This window comes from Cherax quadricarinatus, chromosome 22 (assembly GCF_038502225.1).
Source record: "Cherax quadricarinatus isolate ZL_2023a chromosome 22, ASM3850222v1, whole genome shotgun sequence".
NCBI classification, from domain to species: domain Eukaryota; kingdom Metazoa; phylum Arthropoda; class Malacostraca; order Decapoda; family Parastacidae; genus Cherax; species Cherax quadricarinatus.
In genome coordinates, this window is record NC_091313.1 from 19,426,496 (window position 1) to 19,448,077 (window position 21,582).

The 21,582-nt window shown below is 40.4% G+C and overlaps 1 protein-coding gene across 1 annotated transcript; it reads left to right on the forward strand.

Annotated features, from left to right (window-relative positions):
- The first annotated feature begins 1,374 nt into the window (after positions 1-1,374).
- LOC128689751 (baculoviral IAP repeat-containing protein 7) lies at positions 1,375-9,842 on the forward strand. The gene is made up of 7 exons (XM_053778187.2): positions 1,375-1,501; positions 3,833-4,225; positions 5,609-5,994; positions 6,253-6,441; positions 7,610-7,663; positions 8,328-8,418; positions 9,098-9,842. Exons 1-7 carry the CDS (start codon positions 1,444-1,446, stop codon positions 9,289-9,291), a joined length of 1,365 nt encoding a protein of 454 aa, XP_053634162.2. The 5' UTR covers positions 1,375-1,443; the 3' UTR covers positions 9,292-9,842.
- Positions 9,843-21,582: the final 11,740 nt, after the last annotated feature.

The following is a 21,582-nucleotide window of genomic DNA, read 5'->3' on the forward strand; positions in this document are numbered from 1 at the left end:
TAGCATCCATTATCCGTCTGTATTAACCACTAGCGCAATGGGGAAATATAAATTAATTTCGCCTTATCACTCAGCCCCGGAATAAAAGTTGAGGGAACGGCGGCACCTGCCACTGAACCATTACTATCAAATTACATGCTGGTGCCATTATAATAAGCCTAACCTCAATTGCAGGCAAATTGCTAGAGTCAATTATGGCTGATATTATAAGAACCCATCTTGAAAAGCATAATTTGATTAATGATACTCAGCATGGATTCACGAGAGGCCGTTCCTGTGTAACTAATTTATTAACCTTTTTCAGTAAAGCTTTCGAGGCTGTTGATCACGGTAAAGAATTTGATATTGTTTATTTAGATTTTAGTAAGAATTTTGATAGAGTACCGCACCAAAAACTGTTAAAGAAAGTGGCAGCTCATGGTACTGGGGGAAAAGTGCTCTCATGGATCGAGTCATGGCTCACGGACAGGAAGCAGTGTCCATAAATGGGGTTAAATCCGAGTAGGAATCTGTAACGAGTGGTGTTCCACAGGGATCAGTCTTAGGCCCGTTGTTGCTTGTAATATATATCAATGACCTTGATGAGGGAATTACTAGCGAAATGAGCACCGTTCCACCCATCAACTACCCTATTACCAAACCAGTACTTTTCTATATTCTTTCTAAATCTAAACGTATCTAATTTGAATCCATTATTGCGGGTTCTTTCTTGGAGGGATATCCTCAAAACCTTATTTATATGCCCTTTGTTAATATCCATCTTCCACTTGTACTCTTCGATCATGTCTCCCCTCATTCTTCGTCTTACAAGTGAATGTAATTTAAGGATCTTCAATCTTTCTTCATACGGAAGATTTCTAATGCTATGTATTAATTTAGTCATTCTACGCTGAATGTTTTCTAACGAATTTATGTCCATTCTGTAATATGGAGACCAGAACTGAGTTTTGCGTAATCAAGGTGAAGCCTTACTAAAGATGTATAAAGCTGGACTTCTGTTGCTTACACTTCTTGATATAAATCCCAATAATCTATTTGCCTTATTACGTACGCTTAGGCATTGCTGTCTTGGTTTAAGGTTGCTGCTCACCATAACCCCCAAGTCCTTTTCGCATTCTGTACGGCTAGGTTCAACATTATTATGCTGGTACGTGCTAGGGTTATGAACATTTCCGAGCTCTAGAACTTTGCATTTATCTACATTGAACTGCATCTGCCACTTTTCTGACCACGAAATGAATTTGTCTAAATCCTCCTGAAGTTCCGTGACATCAACGTCTGAATCCTTCTTATCTTTGTGGCATCAGCGAATTTGCTGATAAGATTAAATGAGCAGTATATATATACTCTTCCTCATTTGTGTCCGCTCCAGTAGAGTTACCTCTGTCAGTGTTGATACAGTAGTTTACCCGATTGGGCACCATCTCCACAGTCAACACTGTAATGTCGAGTCTTCAATATGACGGTTTGCCTGTGTCTCAGGCCTCGAAGAGTTTGAGAGGTAGGTGTGAGAGCTCCAGCAGACGAACTAGTGAGAGAATGTGAAATGCCTCCTGCTGGCGCACCTGCAAAAATTATTATCAGGTTTAGATACAGCCGTAGTGCGCAGCCTCCTTGATGTATATGGCATTTTACTATGTCACGTGAAGAACTACTGTACAGCCGTTTACTAAGGGAAGGAATATTGGAGAATAAGAATGTGATTTCATATAATGGAGTTGTGTTTGGGAAAGGCAAACAACAGGAGAACCACGGTTCATATCAAGGCTGTTGATAATAATTATCTACAATCTAGCTGCCCCTTTGTCTAAGTAGATAACTATGATAGATTCATTTAAACGGCTGGAACTTCTGTTACTACAACTGAAATCTTAATGCAATTTAAAGCGCATTAACCATTCTTATTGATAGTTGACACTGGTGAAGGCCTTATGAGCCAAAGTAGTCGGAGCTCCTCCTGTTCCTTTGATCGAATTTCGTTACCTTCTATTTCCCAAGGTACTGGATGACCCATAGAAGTTAAGAACTTCCCCATTGTTAGGCTAGGTGAAGTTTGTAAGTTAGGTTTGCTACCAAAATAATTTTTTTGTAACATTCATTAAGAAAAAAACATCAGAAGTTAAAAAAAAATAATGACAATAGGAGCCTACTCACCCTTCTGAGAGCGAAGTATAAATACGAGAGCGAGTTTTTTTCCGCTCTTGCTGGACGGAGGATCGATCCTTCACTCTGAATCATCCATACAGGTTTAGCGCTTTAGATAAATATGATAGTTACCCTTCTCTGTTCCTCCTCCTCACTAAAACTGGGTAGCATATTCAAGTTGTGTTAGTCATGTAATGGTAGTCATGTGGTCGTTGTCATGTGATGGTGGTTATGCTCTGGCAATGGTCATCATGTAGTGGTGATGGTGGGACTGTAGTAGTATTGGTGATCATGTAGTAAAATGGTATGGAATGGTGATTATGTTTTGTACTTAGTAACAATACAGCAGTTATAAAAGTACAAATGGTTGTTTGGGTCATTTTTTTCGTGTATGTGTTATCATTTTAGTAGTTTGCTACACAGTTCAGGGTATGAGGAGGGATGTCACATTCCCTGATCATCAGCGATCAGCCTAATGCAGTGCTCAATGATTTTATATGACACGTAAACACTAGGACATATTTATTAGAAAGGGTTTTCTAATAAATACTACATCCTAATGTTTGTTCACGTGTCTACTGAAGTACTCTGTGGTATCAATTAAATTAATAATAATAACAATTATTATTATTATTTTAACAAGTTAGCCGTCTCCCACCGAGGCAGGGTGACCCAAAAAGAAAATCCCCAAAAAGAAAATACTTTCATCATCATTCAACACTTTCACCTCACACATAATCACTGTTTTTGCAGAGATGCTCAGAACACGACAGTTTAGAAGCATTTACGTATAAAGATACACAACATATCCCTCCAAACTGCCAATATCCCAAACCCCTCCTTTAAAGTGCAGGCATTGTACTTCCCATTTCCAGGACTCAAGTCCGGCTATGTAAAAATAACCGGTTTCCCTGAATCCCTTCACTATATATTACCCTGCTCACACTCCAACAGCTTGTCAGGTCCTAAATACCATTCGTCTCCATTCACTCCTATCTAACACGCTCACGCACGCTTGCTGGAAGTCCAAGCCCCTCGCCCACAAAACTTCCTTTACCCCCTCCCTCTAACCTTTACGAGGACGACCCCTCCCCCGCCTTCCTTTCCCTACAGATTTATACGCTCTCCATGTCATTCTACTTTGATCCATTCGCTCTAAATGATCAAACCACCTCAACAACCCCTCTTCAGCCCTCTGCCTAATACTTTTATTAACTCCACACCTTCTCCTAATTTCCACACTCCGAATTTTCTGCATAATATTTACACCACACATTGCCCTTAGACAGGACATCTCCACTGCCTCCAACCGTCTCCTCGCTGCTGCATTTACCACCCAAGCTTCACACCCATATAAGAGTGTTGGTACCACTATACTTTCATAAATTCCCTTTTTTGCCTATTATTATTATTATTATTATTATTATTATTATTATTATTATTATTATTATTATTATTATTATTATTATTATTATTATTATTATTATTATTATTATTATTATTATTGTAATTGCTTGAAGTTTCGAGTCGTAATAAAGGTATTGTTTTTGCTACTATTTCCCAAAATAAAAATTTATAGAAGAAATAACTATAGTTCTTTAGTTCCGCCGAGGACTAACATTCAATAACAGCCGAGTTTTATTATAACTGTTAACAGTGATTTCAAAGAGAAATGTTTTGATTTCAGTTGTAGAGGAGCGAGGTGACCGCCGCTTCCACTGGCAGTCAGCACTGCTGCTGGAGTCAGTGCGACGGCAGACCTTCGCTGACTGGACGGTCCCGTTCATCGACCCCGACGAGCTCTCCCAGGTGGGCTTCTTCTACCTGCGAACTGAAGACCACGTGCAGTGCGTGTTCTGCCAGGGCATCGTGGGTTACTGGGACCCCGGGGACCAACCTCATGCGGAGCACCGTAAACACTTCCCCAACTGCCCCATCGTCACTGGGGTCGCTACGGGCAACGTGCCCAGAGCTTCTAAAGACACCAATGCCGCCAGACTCTACAACTTACTGAGCGAGTACCACGCCTTCAGGATAGCCAGTACACGCCCACAGCTCACCACCTCTAACTTCCAGACAGGTATGTGAATTTTCATGCTCATTATTATCACTGCGTACGTTGGTTTGCGTGCAGCCAGCAGTAACAGCCTGGTTGATCAGGCTCTGATCCACCAGGAGGCCTGGTCACAGACCGGGCCGCGGGGGCGTTGACCCCCGGAACTCTCTCCAGGTAAACTGCTAACATACTTTACCTGACTAAACTTCAGCGTTGATCATCTTCTAAAACTTTGGCTATTTATCGTTAAATTATGTATGTTTTGCCACTTATTCAGTATTAGTTACAATATATGTAAACGTTCAGTCCATAACCTTTACTGTCCAAGTTCTGAAGATAATTCCATGTCCTTTTTATATGTTTAACTGAAAAACCTATGAATTAAAATTCAAAATATATTGGCCTCTTTCAACATTCTGTTGAAGATGTCCTGAGTATATGTCCGAAATATACAGTGCTCATTTTAAGTGTTTTGAGTTCGTCATACACATTAGTTTGTGTCCATTAAAAACAGCTAGGGAAATAGTGTTAGAAATATGAACATATTACAGGGTCTGCTTTTTCATGTAAACTAAATAAACATAGACTATTTGGGTAATATACTGCTCTTATTTTCTGTCAGTTATTTTTATATTAAAAATGAATGCTAAACCCTATGGGTCATGCTACTTATCTATAGTTAAAATGTGTCTGTGGATTTTCCTTAATCATCCACGGTATGCCAATGATAGACGGCAAGCTTAGCTAGTTGTTATAGTGGTCATGTCTTTCAACGAAATAAATGCGATTCGTTCCTGCAGTAATCAGATTGTTGTTATTGTAATCAAGGGGGTAGCGCTAAACCCGGAGAATTATACAGCACCTGGGGGGGGATGTGGAAGGCATTCAGGCTTAATTCGGGGAACTGGAGCACAGATCCAATTCCCTAAATCAAGAGCCCCTCACCAACATCAAGGAACCTTCCTTGAGGGGTCCGTGTGTCCAGAAATCCATCTGTGTCCCCTCAGATGAACTCCCTTCCTCACTTTCCTAGGTGAGCGGGTGAATGGGTTGTTGGGTTGGTGGGTGGGTTTCTGTTTTTGTATGTGTGTTGTGTGTGTGTGTGTGTTGTGTATGTGGTGGCCCCTCCCCAGTGACCTTGTTGGATGTTAACTTGGTCTTGTCTAGCTGGTCTACTGCCGAGACTGTCCAGGTGGGTGGAATTACAGGAGGGGACACACAGAAAACTGCGTCCTGTAATTACACCACCAAGACAGCCTGAAACAGTAGTCAGCTAGACACTACCAAGCTGCCTCCCAACTCGGCCACCAAGCTGAGGTTGCAGTAATCAGAGATTAGTTGAATACCACATGCACATAGACAGAATATAGCCACATACAAGTATAATTATGATAATTGCATTGGCAGACTCTATGAAGGTTACAGACAGCGGGTGTCTTGCCTTCCCACACCTCAACACATCGTCTAGTCGCCTTCAGACGTTCAGACGTTGGCCTCAGAGCGTCGGTGTAACTCCTGAGCAGCTGGTGAAAGCTGGCTTCTTCTCCACAGGACTCGCAGACTGGGTACAGTGTTTCCATTGTGGTGGAGGCCTCTTCGGCTGGAGGCAGGGGGATGACCCTGTGTCAGACCATGCTCGCTTCTACCCCTTCTGCAGCTTCATCAGAATGTTGCATGATGAAGAGACCATTAACAAGGTTTCAAAGGAGAATCCAGTGCCTGTCGTCAAGACTCGCCCACTCTCTCTTAGTGATCAAGAAACTGAACTATTACTTTTCCATCCCATCGCAAAGGTTAGCTCTTGAAGAACACAGAAGTTATTTACAAATAATTAAAAGAATAATTTACTTCGATGAAATTCATTGTTATGAATATTCCAGCGTAGTTAGTCAAGAAAAAGTAAACTTTGTGTGGTTATAATATTTTAATATATTTTCAAAGTAAAATGCTTTAAAAACGGATATTTTACAAATATTTTAGTATTATGTATATATTTTCTAGTAGAAGTGTAACGTATTGTATTAAGGTTATCAATGCATTCCTTTCTCTAGCGTCTTATAGGTATGGGTCTCTCTCACACATCAGTGAAGGAGTCGCTGAGACAACGTCTAGAGCAGCGAGGTGTTCTGTGTCGTACAGTGACTGATGCACTCGAGCTGGTGTTTGACTACGAGGAAGACCAGCGTAGGAAAACCGTAGTCAGCTCCACCGTCCATGATGACCACCAACTTCCAGCACAGGTGAACTACTCTCTACTGTATAGCTTAGCAAGAAGATTCGTGCAATAAATTGGCTCTTTATTGCAGTATCTTTACTGATAACTAGTTTGGGCTCGCGAAGAATTTTTTTTTTCAAGCCATTCAGTGTTACTTTATTCAAGTGTATCGGTATTGTCATACCTTTCCACTTATGACAGGGTTTCCTGTTTTATCGCAAGCACAGCTCGTAACTGGATGAATATTGATGATTCCAGATACAGTGCAACATAAAGAAGTCAGTATTCCTTTAAATTTAATAGAAAATTTTCACTACATTATTTCATCTTTTACAAGTAAACATTTCAAAGTTCACATTCCCTGGTGAGTGTGGTAATTTTAATAATACGATTGCAAAACGATAATTGAAGATACAAATAATCTTGGAAGAATAAAAACAAATGGTTACGTATAATTTAGTTAGGTTTGCCAGGAAACAGCACAAGTGTTTCCTGACAAACCAGGACAAGTGTTTCCTGACAAACCAGGAAAAGTGTTTCCTGACTCAGGTCTTAATCATATGATGACCCACAACTGGAGTAATATAGCAAGAGGGAAGATATGTGAGTGAAATTAATAGTATGCTAGATAAGATATAGAAAACAAGTTGAATGACTTGAGATATTTTAAGACAGACTTGTAGAAGTTAAGATATAAGACTAATGAAAATTAAGCTTTTGCAATGTTTATTAATAAAGTTAAGATAAACATAAATTAAAAGAAAGATGTGTGTAAAAAGACTGACAGGAAGGCTGGACAGTGAAGGTTGTGGGTATAGTAATTTATGTATATATTTTTTTTTACTCTTGTAACTTCGAGGTGCTGTTGATAAAGCAAATATACAGTGACACATGAATAAACACAGACCAAAAATAAGTTTGCATATTTTTGAGTTTTTACACCTAATTCTTCTTCAGTACTGAGAAACCTAAATATTCAGTCCATATCATATTTTATTTTATGGTCTTTATGTGAGTTTGCACCACTCACTATTTTTTTTTCATTTTTTAAATCAACATTAACATATTGATAGCTCACACAATTTCCTTTGAACTTGATATTGTTGGTGAACATGCAGTTATTTTTGCAACTAGCAAATCTATTGTTATTGTAAAGTTTTTTACCAAATTATTTTGAATGTTTTTGTCCATAGGTAGTGAAGCAAGGAAACGTTGAGACGGTGTCTCCCCCAGCAGCACCGATGGAGGTATGTAGTCAGCTTCCATGAAGCTGCATCTTGCTGGAAATATTTTGCTGTCTTGGTAAATAAGGCCTTTTATTCATTTTAGGCTCATTTATGTACACTAAAAGTCTAAATATATCGGACTGTGTTTTAGAAATGGTATTTTAAAACAGATGATATAAGTACTATCTTGATAATCTCACAGTGACGTTAGTGTATGATAGGAAATTAACTGTTAAAAAACTGTCCAAGTATATTAGGTGAGAAGGTGAGGGAGATTAATGTAAGCTCTGGGGCTGATTATTATTATTATGAGACGTGGTAAACCCATAAGGGTCACACAGCACCACTTTGTGGCTGTCGGCAAAAACAGTTCCAAAGACAAAGGGGAGGGTAATTCCAGTTCCCTGGATCAAGAGCTCCTCGCAGACAACAGGGCACCCCCCTTCCCTTTGAAAGGTTACCCACTCAAATAAGATTAGATGTGATATAGTGCAATAATACTGGACGGAAGTGGTTATATACACCGAGAGGTTTATGTTAGTGAGTTTATTTTAATCCTTATTTAAGGGACTGGTGGTGAACGGGTGACATGTCAGTTGGCTTGAAACCCAAGCAGTCAGCTGGATATAAGTTTTTGTTAATGATGATTTTATACATCATATTACAATATAATCCCTTTCAACAGGTAGAGTCGACGTATTTTTCTTCCAGCGTGTGCTCTCCGGAGAAGCTCAATCCTCACATAAACTCGGATCACACCAGATTATTACAAGAAGGTACACTTACGCCTTCATTCACCCTTATAAGATGAACCTTATTTAGGAAATCTACAAAGATTTTACTGACATCAGTATAAACTTGCACACATGGAACACATAAAGGTTTTAGGTAAACGACTATATGGTAGAATTAAGCTAGTGTGATTGATTTCCATTACGATCCTATTTCTTCATCAGTAATGAATTCACATTACTCACTTTGTGAAATACATGATGACTTACTAGACTGGATAACGTATTCTTAGGTATTTCACAGCATCTTGCACACTAAAGTACCTAAACTGAAGAAAAGATAGGTGCAAACTAGTTAACAGATTTATTGTGGACCCCATACCCATCCTGTGGGTCGTAGTCCAAAGATTACAAAGCACAAAATGGGTCCAGGGACTAGGCCCAGAAGTTTTATTGCTAAGCAAGTTATAGTGGTATGAACTATTTACGTGTTTATATATGGGTGCAATCATAATAAGTTGCTTATACAGACATGAATTCAATGACAAAGACCTAGTTTATATTGAGACAACGATGAAGCCCTACATGGAGAGGAAGGCTGTCATAACAAAAACTTGTTCTGTCCCCTTTTTATGTATTACTGTTGTCATTACGCTGTTGTGTCCAAGGAATTTAAAATAAAATTTATTTCTAGCTTAACCGTGGATTTTTTATTTGTTTACAGTGAAGGAGCTGCAAAAAAAGGTAAGAGAGGCGGAGCGTCGGCTGCAGTGTCGGCAGTGTGGGACGGAGAGAGTGGCGGTGGTATTTCAACCGTGCTCACACCTCCATTTATGTTCCAGCTGTGCCAGACCACACGACACCTGTGTCACATGTGGCACCATCGTCAGAGGCACACTCAAACCCATCATTGGTTAGTCCACACACTGCAGAGACGAAGTACATGCTATCTCCAGGGTAACTGTTTGCGGTTACCGTACACAACTTACCTTCAGCGTCTCTATACACAGAGACAGCACCCAACCTATTTCCAACGCGCACATGCGCAACTACTCCACGCAGCCTACCTCCGAAACCTATATATACAGGTACTGCAAACAACCCATTTCCAACGCCTAAATAAGGAACTGCACGCAACTTATCTCCAATGCCTATTTGCGCAGGTATTACAGGCAACCTATTTCCGACGCAGACATACGCATCTGGAACATAACCTGTCTTCAACGTACATACGCTTCTACAACTCAACCTATCTCCAACGTAGATATAACCTACAACACACCTTATCTCCAGTGCAGATATACCCTTCTACAACACAACTCATCTCCAATGGAGATATATGCTTCTACAAAATAACTTGTCTCCAACGCAGATATACGCTTCTACGACACAGCTTATCTGCAACGCAGATATACGCTTCTACAACACAGCAATCTATCTCCAACACATATATCAAGCTACAATATTCAACGAATAAAAAGGCACAATACCGTGACTGGAACAATACACAAATGACCCGCACATAGGAGAATGAAACTTACGACGACGTTTCAGTCCGACTTAGACCATTTAATCACTGGTCTAAGTCAGACCGAAATGTCATCATAAGTTTCATTCTCTTATGTGTGGATTATATGTGTAAAATACTCAACCTAGCTCCCCTCCTCTCCCCCGAAGCTGGGTCACCTTTTCGTGGTGGGGGGGACTCCGTGTACTGTGCTTGGGTGACACTGTCTCCCAGGCAGCGTTTATGGACGAAGAGCCCAGTATATTCTTTGGTTTAAACGGTTAGGATATTTCCTCATTTGTTAAAATTTCAGTTCTATATCCCCAACGGGTTTAGTGCTTTTTCACAAGTAAAATACATGAAACTCAGGTATGTTGTATACAGCTAATACACAAACACTATCTGCAACGGATATACATTTATACAGCTTTAGTTTAATGTGTTTATTATGCACCCCATACCCTTCCTGTGCGCGGTAGTCAAAAGATTACAGAGGTACATAATGGGTCCAGGGACTGGGCCCCTCAAGTTTTCATAGCTGAATAAGGTACAAAGGTAATGAACTCACAAGTTACAAAGGTAATGAATAATGTAAGTAAACTTACTTACTTACGTTTATACATGGTTACAATCATGAACAAATTATAAAGTAATGAGCAATTTACACTTCCACACCCGGTCACAATTGTAATGAGTTATTAGTGCAGATATTAACTGTTGGGTCACACACACACACACACACACACACACACACACACACAGGGCCAGGAGCTAGGACTCGACCCCTGCAACCACAAATAGGTGAGTACAAATAGGTGAGTACACAAATAGGTGAGTACACACACACACGAGCGTACATACACATAGGAGAATAAGGAAAGCAGTCGTATAGTCAGAAATGAATATGCACAGGTAAGAAGGGAGGCCCAAAGACAATACCAGAGTGACACAGCAGCGAAAGCCAGATCTGACTCAAAGCTGTTGTACAGCCACATCAGTAGGAAAACAACAGTTAAGGTCCAGGTAATCAGGATGAGGAAGGAAGGAGGGGAGGTCACAAAAAATGACCGCAAAGTATTTGAGGAGCTCAACGTGAGATTCAAAGAAGTGCTCACAGAGGAGACAGAAGTGCCTCCAGAAAGGAAGAGAGGTGGGGCACACTATCAAGTGTTGGACGCGATACACACAACCGAGGAAGAAGTGAAGAGGCTGCTAAGCGAGCTAGATACCTCAAAGGCGATGGGGCCGGATAATATCTCTCCATGGGTCCTGAGAGAGGGAGCAGAGGCACTTTGTGTACCACTAACAACTATCTTCAGCACATCTATCGAAACAGGGCGACTCCCTGAAGTATGGAAGACAGCAAATGTAGTTTCAGTTTTTAAAAAAGGAGACAGACACGAAGTATTAAACTACAGACCAGTGTCACTGACGTGTATAGTATGCAAGGTCATAGAGAAGATTATCAGGAGAAGAGTGGTGGAGCACCTAGAAAGGAATGAGCTTATCAACGACAGTCAGCACGGTTTCAGGGACGGGAAATCTTGTGTCACGAACATACTGGAGTTCTCTGACAGGGTGACGGCAGTAAGACAAGAGACAGAGAGGGGTGGGTAGATTGCATTTTTTTGGACTGTAAGAAGGTGTTTGACACAGTTTCACACAAGAGATTAATGCAAAAGCTGGAGGACTAGGCAGGGATAACAGGGAAGACACTACAATAGATCAGGGAATACCTGTCAGGAAGAGAACAGCGAGTCATGGTACGTGGCGAGGTGTCAGAGTGGGCGCCTGTAACGAGTGGGGTGCCACAGGGATCAGTCCTAGGACAGGTGTTGTTTCTGGTATTTGTGAACGCCATGACGGAAGGAATAGACTCCAAAGTGTCCCTGTTTGCAGATGATGTGAAGTTGATGAGAAGAATTCAGTCGGACGAGGACCAGGCTGCAGGCCTGGTTCAGCAACTGGCTCCTGGAGTTCAACCCCACCAAGTGCAAAGTCATGAAGAAGACCACAGACGGAGTACAGTCTAGGGGGCCAGAGACTACAAACCTCACTCAAGAAAAATGATCTTGGGGTGAGTATAACACCGAGCACATCTCCTGAGGCACACATCAACCAAATAACTGCTGCAGCATACGGGCGCCTGGCAAACCTAAGAACACCCTTCCGACATCTTAATAAGGAGTCATTCAGGATCCTGTACACTGTGTACGTTAGGCCCATATTGGAGTATGCAGCGCCAGTTTGGAGCCCTCACTTAGCCAAGCATGTAAGGAAACTAGAGAAAGTGCAAAGGTTTGCAACAAGACTAGTCCCGGAGCTAAGGGGTAAGTCCTACGAGGAGAGGTTAAGGGAAATCGACCTGACGACACTGGAGGACAGGAGAGATAGGGGGGATATGATAACGACATATAAAATACTGAGAGGAATCGACAAGGTGAACAGAAACGGATGTTCCAGAGATGGGACACAGCAACATGGGGTCACAGTTGGAAGTTGAAGACTCAGATGAACCACAGGGATGTTAGGAAGTACTTCTTCAGTCACAGAGTTGTCAGGAAGTGGAATAGTCTGGGAAGTGATGTAGTGGAGGCAGTACCCATACATAGCTTTAAGAAGAGGTATGATAAAGCTCATGGAGCGGGAAGAGTGACCGAGTAGCGGCCAGTGAAGAGGCCGGGCCAGGAGCTGTGACTCGGCCCCTGCAACCACAACTAGGTGAGTACACGCACACAGATATGAGTACACAAATACACACGTAAACACACACACAAGCAAACATATACACATAGACACACACACACACACACACACACACACACACACACACACACACACACACACACACACACACACACACACACACACACACACACACACACACACACACACTGACGACACTGGAGGACAGGAGGGTCAGGGGAGACATGATAACGACATATAAAATACTGCACGGAATAGACAAGGTGGACAAAGACGGGATGTTCCAGAGATGGGACACAGAAACAAGAGGTCACAATTGGAAGTTGAAGACTCAGATGAATCAAAGGGATGTTAGGAAGTATTTCTTCAGTCATAGAGTATTCAGGCAGCGGAATAGCCTAGAAAGTGATGTAGTGGAGGCAGGAACCATACATAGTTTTAAGACGAGGTTTGATAAAGCTCATGGAGCAGAGAGAGAGAGAGAGGACCTAGTAGCAATCAGTGAAGAGGCGGGGCCAGGAGCTGAGTTTCGACCCCTGCAACCACAAATAGGTGAGTACAAATAGGTGAGTACACACACACACACACACACGTCAAGAAATTAGAGAAAGTGCAAAGGTTTGCAACAAGGTTAGCTCCAGAGCTAAGGGGAATATCCTACGAAGAAAGGTTAAGGGAAATCGGCCTGACGACACTGGAGGACAGGAGGGTTAGGGGAGACATGTTAACAACATACCAAATACTGCGTGGAATAGGCAGGGTGGACAGAGACAGGATGTTCCAGAGATGGGACACAGAAACAAGGGGTCACAATTGGAAGTTGAAGACCCAGATGAGTCAAAGGGATGTTAGGAAGTATTTCTTAAGTCATAGAGTAGTCATGAAGTGGAATAGCCTAGCAAGTGAGGTAGTGGAGGTAGGAACCATACATAGCTTTAAGATGAGGTATGATAAAGCTCATTGAGCAGGGAGAGAGAGGACCTACTAGCACTCAGTGAAGAGGCGGGGCCAGGAGCTGAGCCTCGACCCCTGCAACCACAATTAGGTGAGTACAGTTAGGTGAGTGAGTACACACACACAGGCTATGTGGCCAAAGACTGCAAACCACTCAAGGAAAAAGATCTTGGGGTGAGTATAATACCGAGCACGTCTCCGGAAGCACACATCAACCAGATAACTGCTGCAGCATATAGGCGCCTGGCAAACCTGAGAATAGCGTTCCGATACCTCAGTAAGGAATCGTTCAAGACACTGTACACCGTGTACGTTAGGCTCATACTGGAGTAAGCAGCACCAGTTGGAACCCACACCCGGTCAAGCGCGTCAAAAAATTATGTAAATGCAAAGGTTTGCAACGAAACTAGTTCCAGAGCTAAGGGGAATATCCTACAAAGAAAGGTTAATGGAAATCGGCCTGACGACACTGGAAGACAGGAGGGTTAAGAGAGACATGATAACGACATACAAAATACTGGGAGGAATAGATAAGGTGGACAGAGACAGGATGTTCCAGAGATGGGACACAGAAACAAGGGGTCACAATTGGAACTTGAAGACTCAGATGAGTCAAAGGGATGTTAGGAAGTATTTCTTCAGTCATAGAGTTGTCAGGAAGTGGAATAGTCTGGCAAGTGATATAGTGGAGGCAGGAACCATACATACCTTTAAGACGAGGTATGATAAAGCTCATGAAGCAGGGAGAGAGAGGACCTAGTAGCGATCAGTGAAGAGGCAGGGCCAGGAGCTGAGTTTCGACCCCTGCAACCACAAATAGGTGAGTAGACACACACACGTGGTAATGCTTTATTTACAGGGAGCAAAGCCAGGGTATTTTTCCAGAATGCTCTGTAATATGCCACTGTGGATAAAATACTCTGATATATCTTGAACATTTCTGAGTGAGTTGTGACGCAGGGTGTGGCAATAGTCCATCTGGCAAAGTTTACATTTCGTTTGGTCTTCATCTGGTGATGGTGATTTAACCTGCCAAAGATACTTGTAACCCAGCCGGAGCCGGGCATTAGTGACATCCAAGAGTCTGCTTATCTTGTTGGATGCAACATAGACATGTGGCTCCTCCTGCATGATGGAATGATGATAGATGGACTGACTTGTGTCAGTCTCCCTGAGTCTTAAGTCAATAAAATTCAGATGAATTTTTTTTCTAATTATTGCTCTCAAACTGCAAACTGACAAGCCAAGATGGTAATCTACCCCCTCTTGGAAAGCATACAGCTCAGCCAATTCATCAGTTCTATCATGCATCTGAATACCAATGTGAGATGGAATCCACAGTATATGCACTCTGACTCTACTGTCCACAATCCTACCATACCTGTGTCTGGCTTCTGACACAAGCATACCAGAATTTATACTTAATGAGTTGAGAGCATTTGTGGATGACAGAGAATCAGTTACAGTTAAAGTGTCAACCTTAGATACATGGACGCATTTGAGGGCAAGAAGTGTGGCAAAAAGTTCTGTTTGAAGGGTAGAGGCCCAGTTATTGATGCATGCTCTAATTTCTTTAAGAGAGCCATCACTCTGTATGACAACAGCAGAACTACCAGCTGCACCAGTGTATGACAACAGCAGCACTACCAGCTGCACCAGTGTATGACAACAGCAGCACTACCAGCTGCACCAGTGTATGACAACAGCAGCACTACCAGCTGCACCAGTGGATTGGTGAACAGAACCATCAACGTAAATATTTTGTGAGAGAGTGTGCTGTGTGACTAAGTTATCAATACAGCTTAAGGCATCATGTTTGGCTTCAAGGCGAAGCTTTGGTTGTGATTTAAGAAGTAGTTTGAGGGGAAATGGAAGAATGGTAGTTTGGAATGAGGTAATATTCCATGGAACAGAGAAGTGCCGCTGTTGCCTTACTTGACAAGATCATGTATCAGATTCATGCGGGGGTCGGTTCCAGTTTTTCAATCCATCTAGAGGGGTGTTCACCAGTGCTGAGGAAAGTTTGGAGGGCTTCTGTGCAGGGATTTAAATGGGCTTGCCTGAACATATTAACCCCATTTAGGATATTTCTTTCAGTAACACAATCTCTGACGCAGTTACTACACAAAGTTTCACACACACATTTTCAATAACACAACCTATTTTCATTTTAGATATATAACCTATAGCTGCTACACAACCAGCCTCCAGCGCATAGGTTTATATATATATATATATATATATATATATATATATATATATATATATATATATATATATATATATATATATGTGTGTGTGTGTGTGTATGTGTGTGTGTGTGGTGCCGAATATGTAAAACTGGTCAATTAGCAAGAACTCATTTAAAATTAAGTCCGTTCTAAAATTTTCTCTTATACGTTTAAAGATATATTTTTTTCATTAATGTCAATGTAAAAACTTTTAATTTTGCACCAAAAGAATCTTAGAAAACTTACCTAACCTTATTATAACAAGAACAATTTATTTTAGCCTAACCCAACTAAATATATTTTAGATTTGTTTACAGTAATTTAATACTAAACAAACACAGTGAAATATGTTTTTTTCGTTAGGTTCAGAATGATTTTGGCGAAATTATTGCTTACACAAATTTTCACTTGTCCTATATGGCAAGATGAGCGTTGCTATTTAAGCCAAGATCGCAAGTTCTGCCTATTCGGCATGACATATATATATATATATATATATATATATATATATATATATATATATATATATATATATATATATATATTATTGTAACCACGAACGAGTGGTATTGATCAATAACAACACTACGCTAGCCAAGGATTCGAGCCCATGTTATACTGGCCTGCCTCATGGTAAGCGAGAACCACTTGACGCTTTAAACCACAGGACCACCCAACCCTTCAAGACCTCTTCTTGATATATTTATTTATATATATATATATATATATATATATATACATATATATACATATATATATATATATACATATATACATATATATATATATATATATATATACATATATACATATATATACATATATATATATATATAAATATATACATATATATATATATATATATACATATATACACATATATATATATATATATTATAATGTCCTACCGAATCGGAGACCCATGAAGCTTGGAGGTAACGTACAACAGAGGCTTCCCTAGTGAACGGGTGTTTCAGGCTCGTCGTTCCTACTTTGTTCCGCGTCTCGGTGCTGCAGTTTAGAGGAAAAATGAGTGTTACATTCCAGATTTCCGTCCGGCTTCTGAGGAGCTGCTGTCGATTCATAATATTACTTAAAAATATTGCTCCGGTGTAAATATGTTTATGCCAGAACACAAAATATTTATTTATGCGTTTATGTATATATATGTGTTTGGTCATGTAATTTCTGTATCACTCGGTAGCTTCTATGTAAAAATTGAAGCACGTATTAATAAATGGGCTTACACCCTTCCAACTGAATTGTTTGTTATACTCCTTGCACTTAAGTGTGTACATGTATCTAAAGTTAACATCTGACGTGTAAATATAAGAACAAACTTTTGTTGTTAAAATGTTGCAATCTATTAAGATCTTTATCAAGTTATACAGATATAAAAAACACTATATATATATATATATATATATATATATATATATATATATATATATATATATATATATATATATATATATATATATATATATATATATATGTATATATATATATATATATATATATATATATATATATATATATATATATATATATATATATATATATATATATGGGTGTGTATGTGTGTGTGTGTGTGTCATGCCGAATAGGTAAAACTAGTCAATTAGCAAGAACTCATCTAAAATTTTCTCTTATACGTTTAAAGATATATTTTTTCCATTTATATTAGTGTAAAAATTAATAATTTTATACCAAAGGAACCTTAGAAAACTTACCTAACCTTATTATAACAAGCTCAACTTAATTTAGCGTAATCAGACTAAATATATTTTAGATAAGTTTACAATAATTTAATAATAAACAAACACAACGAAATATATATTTTTTCGTTAGGTTCAGAATGATTTTTGCGAAATTATTGCATACATAAATTTTCGCATGTCTTATTCGGCAAGAAGAGCGTTGTTATTTAAGCCAAAATCGCAAGTTTTATCTATTTGGCACTTAGTAGTAGTAGTTAGTTTAATATGTTTATTATGCACCCCATACCCATCCTGTGGGCGGTAGTCAAAAGATTACAGAGGTACATAATGGGTCCAGGGACTGAGCCGTAGTAGTAGTAGTAGTAGTAGTAGTAGCAGCAGCAGCAGCAGTAGTAGTAGTAGTAGTAGTAGTAGTAGTAGTAGTAGTCGTAGCAGCAGTAGTAGTAGCAGTAGTAGTAGTAGTAGCAGTAGTAGTAGTCGTAGCAGCAGTAGTAGTAGCAGTAGTAGTCGTAGTAGTAGTCGTAGCAGCAGTAGTAGTAGTAGTAAATAACAAAAAGGCACAATACCGTGACTGGAACGATACACAAATAACCCGCACATAAAAGACAGAAGCTTACGACGACGTTTCGGTCCGACTTGGACCATTGACAAAGTCATTGACTTTGTCAATGGTCCAAGTCGGACCGAAACGTCGTCGTAAGCTTCTGTCTTTTATGTGCGGGTTATTTGTGTATAGTAGTAGTAGTAGTCGTAGCAGCAGCAGTAGTAGTAGTAGTAGTAGTCGTAGCATCAGTAGTAGTAGTAGTAGTAGCAGTAGTAGTAGTAGTAGTAGTAGTAGTAGCAGTAGTAGTAGAAGTAGTCGTAGCAGCAGTAGTAGTCGTAGAAGCAGTAGTAGTAGTAGTAGTCGTAGTAGTAGTAGTAGTAGTCATAGCAGCAGCAGCAGTAGTAGTAGTAGTGGTGTTGGTGGTGGTGGTGGTCCGTGGCCTGATAGGCAACGCTCTCGCCTCAAACTGTGTCCGTGGTTCAGTCCCCGTCCGGGTGGAAACATTCAAATTCAAATTCAAATTCAAAGTTTATTTTCTATAAGGATTACAATGCTGAGTTTACAGAATTTAGTTATTGTGTGGTTTACATGTAGTAAAATAATGATTACAGAGTGTACCGCTAGAACACCTAGCATGGCTAGGCATTTCGGGCAGACTTAGTTTAATTCTTAATTTTAAAATATTACAAATTATGAGGTAAGTTGGTATTATGGCTAAGTGACTAAATACTAGTTTGTGAGTTTAGCAATGTGAATGCTTTTGTTTTGGCACAGTACATAGTTTCAGTATTGGAGTATCACAGGATTCATTATTTTAAGATTAAGATTAATATTTCTGTTTATGGTCAAATGGGTGAGTGAGTGTAAGTGTGAACCACCAGGTGGTATTCGTGCAGTTAGTTGACGGGGTGTATCAGGGAGATAAGATGTTTTCTAATGGTAGTTTTGAAGGTGATGAATGTGTCTGCAGTTCTAGAGTTCTCAGGTAGGGTGTTCCAGATTTTAGGGCCTTTGACATACATTGAATTTTTGTAAAGGTTTAGTCGTTAGTTTAGTTTAATATGTTCATTATGCACCCCATACCCATCCTGTGGGCGGTAGTCAAAAGATTACAGAGGTACATAATGGGTCCAGGGACTGGGCCTCAAAGTTTTGATAGCTGAGCAATTTACAGAGGTAATGAATTCACAATTTACAAAGGTAATGAACTCACAATTTACAAAGGTAATGAACTCCAGGTAGGTCTAGTCACAATTATGACAAGTTACAAAGGTATTTACAGATTACAGAGGTACGTAATGGGTCCAGGGACTGGGCCCCAAAGTTTTGATGGCTGAACTAGGTACAAGGTAATGAGCTCACAAGTTACAAAGGTAATGAATACTGTAAGAATGGTTACTTACGTTTATACATGGCTACAATCATGAACAAATTTTAGAGTAATGAGCAATTCACACTCCCACACCCGGTCACAACTGTAGTGAGTTATTGGTGCAAATATTGATTGTTGAGTCACACACACACACACACACACACACACACACACACACACATACAAATTCATACACACATACACACACACATAAACACACACACACACATACACAAACTCATACACACACGCACTCATACACACACACACACACACACACACACACACACACACACACACACACACACACACACACACACACACACACACACACTCATACACACACACACACACACACACACACACACACACACACTCATACACATACACACGCACACACAAACACACACACAAACACACCGATCCCTCTGTTTCCACCCCCCACACCAGAGTTACAGTATTAGAACAGAAGTTGAAGGTTTGGTACACAAATGCAGATGGATTAACGAATAAACATGAGGAATGGCAAGAAAGAATCAATGAGAAGTCCCCAGACATCATAGCAGTTACAGAAACAAAACTCATGGAGACAATAACAGATGCAATCTTCCCACCAGGATACCAGATCATGAGGAAAGATAGAAGGGGCAGGGGGGAAGGTGGGGTTGCTCTGCTCGTAAAAAACAGATGGAAATTCGAGAAAATGGAAGGAATAGATGAGACACAGTCACAGAAACCCAAGGCAAACGGAAACCAAGCCTGTGCACATACTATGCACTTGGTATCTGCTGGCATGGGAAATCTGGAAAAACAGATGGGACGTGCAACTATGACCACCCTAGAAAATGCCATGCCCATATGACAACAGGAAAAGGCAAACTCCCTTCCTGTAAGCTTTTTCACCCTGAACTGTGTACCTCTTCAGTACAGGAAAGACTGTGCTATAACTTAAATTGCCAGGCATACCATCTAGAGGGGACAAAAAGATACAAAACATCCAGGCCATGGGAAAACCTGGGTAGCCACAGCCACTCAAGAGGGAGAGGTTTTTTAGTGCCAGGAAGGAAAAAAAACTGGCAGGAAATGGCAGAAATCGTACACCAAATCCAGTCATTCCTGGAGTGGAACCACAGTCGATGGCCTCCACTCCAAACCAACAGATACAGATACTAATGCCGGAAAAAAAATCCTCCCCCAGTACCAACAATACCACCAGTCCGATAACATTCTTCTTTGCAAATATACAGGGTCTAAAGCCAGCAACAAACAACAAAATACCTTTCATCCGTGGACTGCTTGCAGAGGCAAAGGCAATGTTCGCGGCTTTCACTGAGACCCACATAAAGGATCACTTGGACAACGAAATATGGATCCCAGGTTACAACCTATACAGATGTGACAGAGTGAACAGGCAAAAGGGGGGGGGTTGGCCTGTACATTGCAGAGTCACTTGTTTGCACAGAACTGCTTAATGCCTCAAATGATGTAGTGGAAGTTTCAGCAGTAAAGGTCGAGAACCAAAACCTAGTCATTGTGGTAGTCTACAAGCCTCCGGATGCAACATCCCAGCAATTCCAGGAACAGCTGTTAAAAATTGACCACTGTCTGGAAAATCTTCCAGCTCCTGCACCCAACATCTTGCTCCTGGGGGATTTCAACTTAAGGCACCTAAAATGGAGGAATATAGCAAATAATATTGTTGCAGTAATAACACCAGGAGGCAGCTCTGATGAAAACTCACACTCACACGAGCTTTAAAATCTCTGCACAAAATTCGATTTAAACCAGCAAATAATAGAGCCTACTAGACTGGAGAATACACTAGACCTCATCTTCACTAACAATGATGATCTGATAAGAAATGTCACCATATCAAAAACAATATACTCAGATCACAACATAATTGAGGTTCAGACATGTATGCGTGGAGCACCTGACCGACATAATGAGACTAGTCACGAGGGAGCATTCACCAAATTCAACTTCAATAACAAAAACATAAAGTGGGACCAAGTAAACCAAGTCCTAACCGATATAAGCTGGGAAGATATACTAAGCAACACAGACCCCAACTTATGCCTAGAACAGATTAACTCGGTGGCACTCGATGTATGCACAAGGCTTATTCCTCTAAGAAAAAGGAGGAGTAGATGTAAAATAGAAAGAGACAGGCG

Excerpts from the sequence above, each read along its gene's own strand:
- LOC128689751 (XM_053778187.2), top strand. The coding sequence starts at position 1,444 with ATGTCGAGTCTTCAATATGACGGTTTGCCTGTGTCTCAGGCCTCGAAG. Across the intron at positions 6,442-7,609 it reads ACCACCAACTTCCAGCACAG|GTAGTGAAGCAAGGAAACGT; the intron begins GTGAACTACTCT and ends TTTTGTCCATAG. Across the intron at positions 7,664-8,327 it reads CCCCAGCAGCACCGATGGAG|GTAGAGTCGACGTATTTTTC; the intron begins GTATGTAGTCAG and ends CCCTTTCAACAG.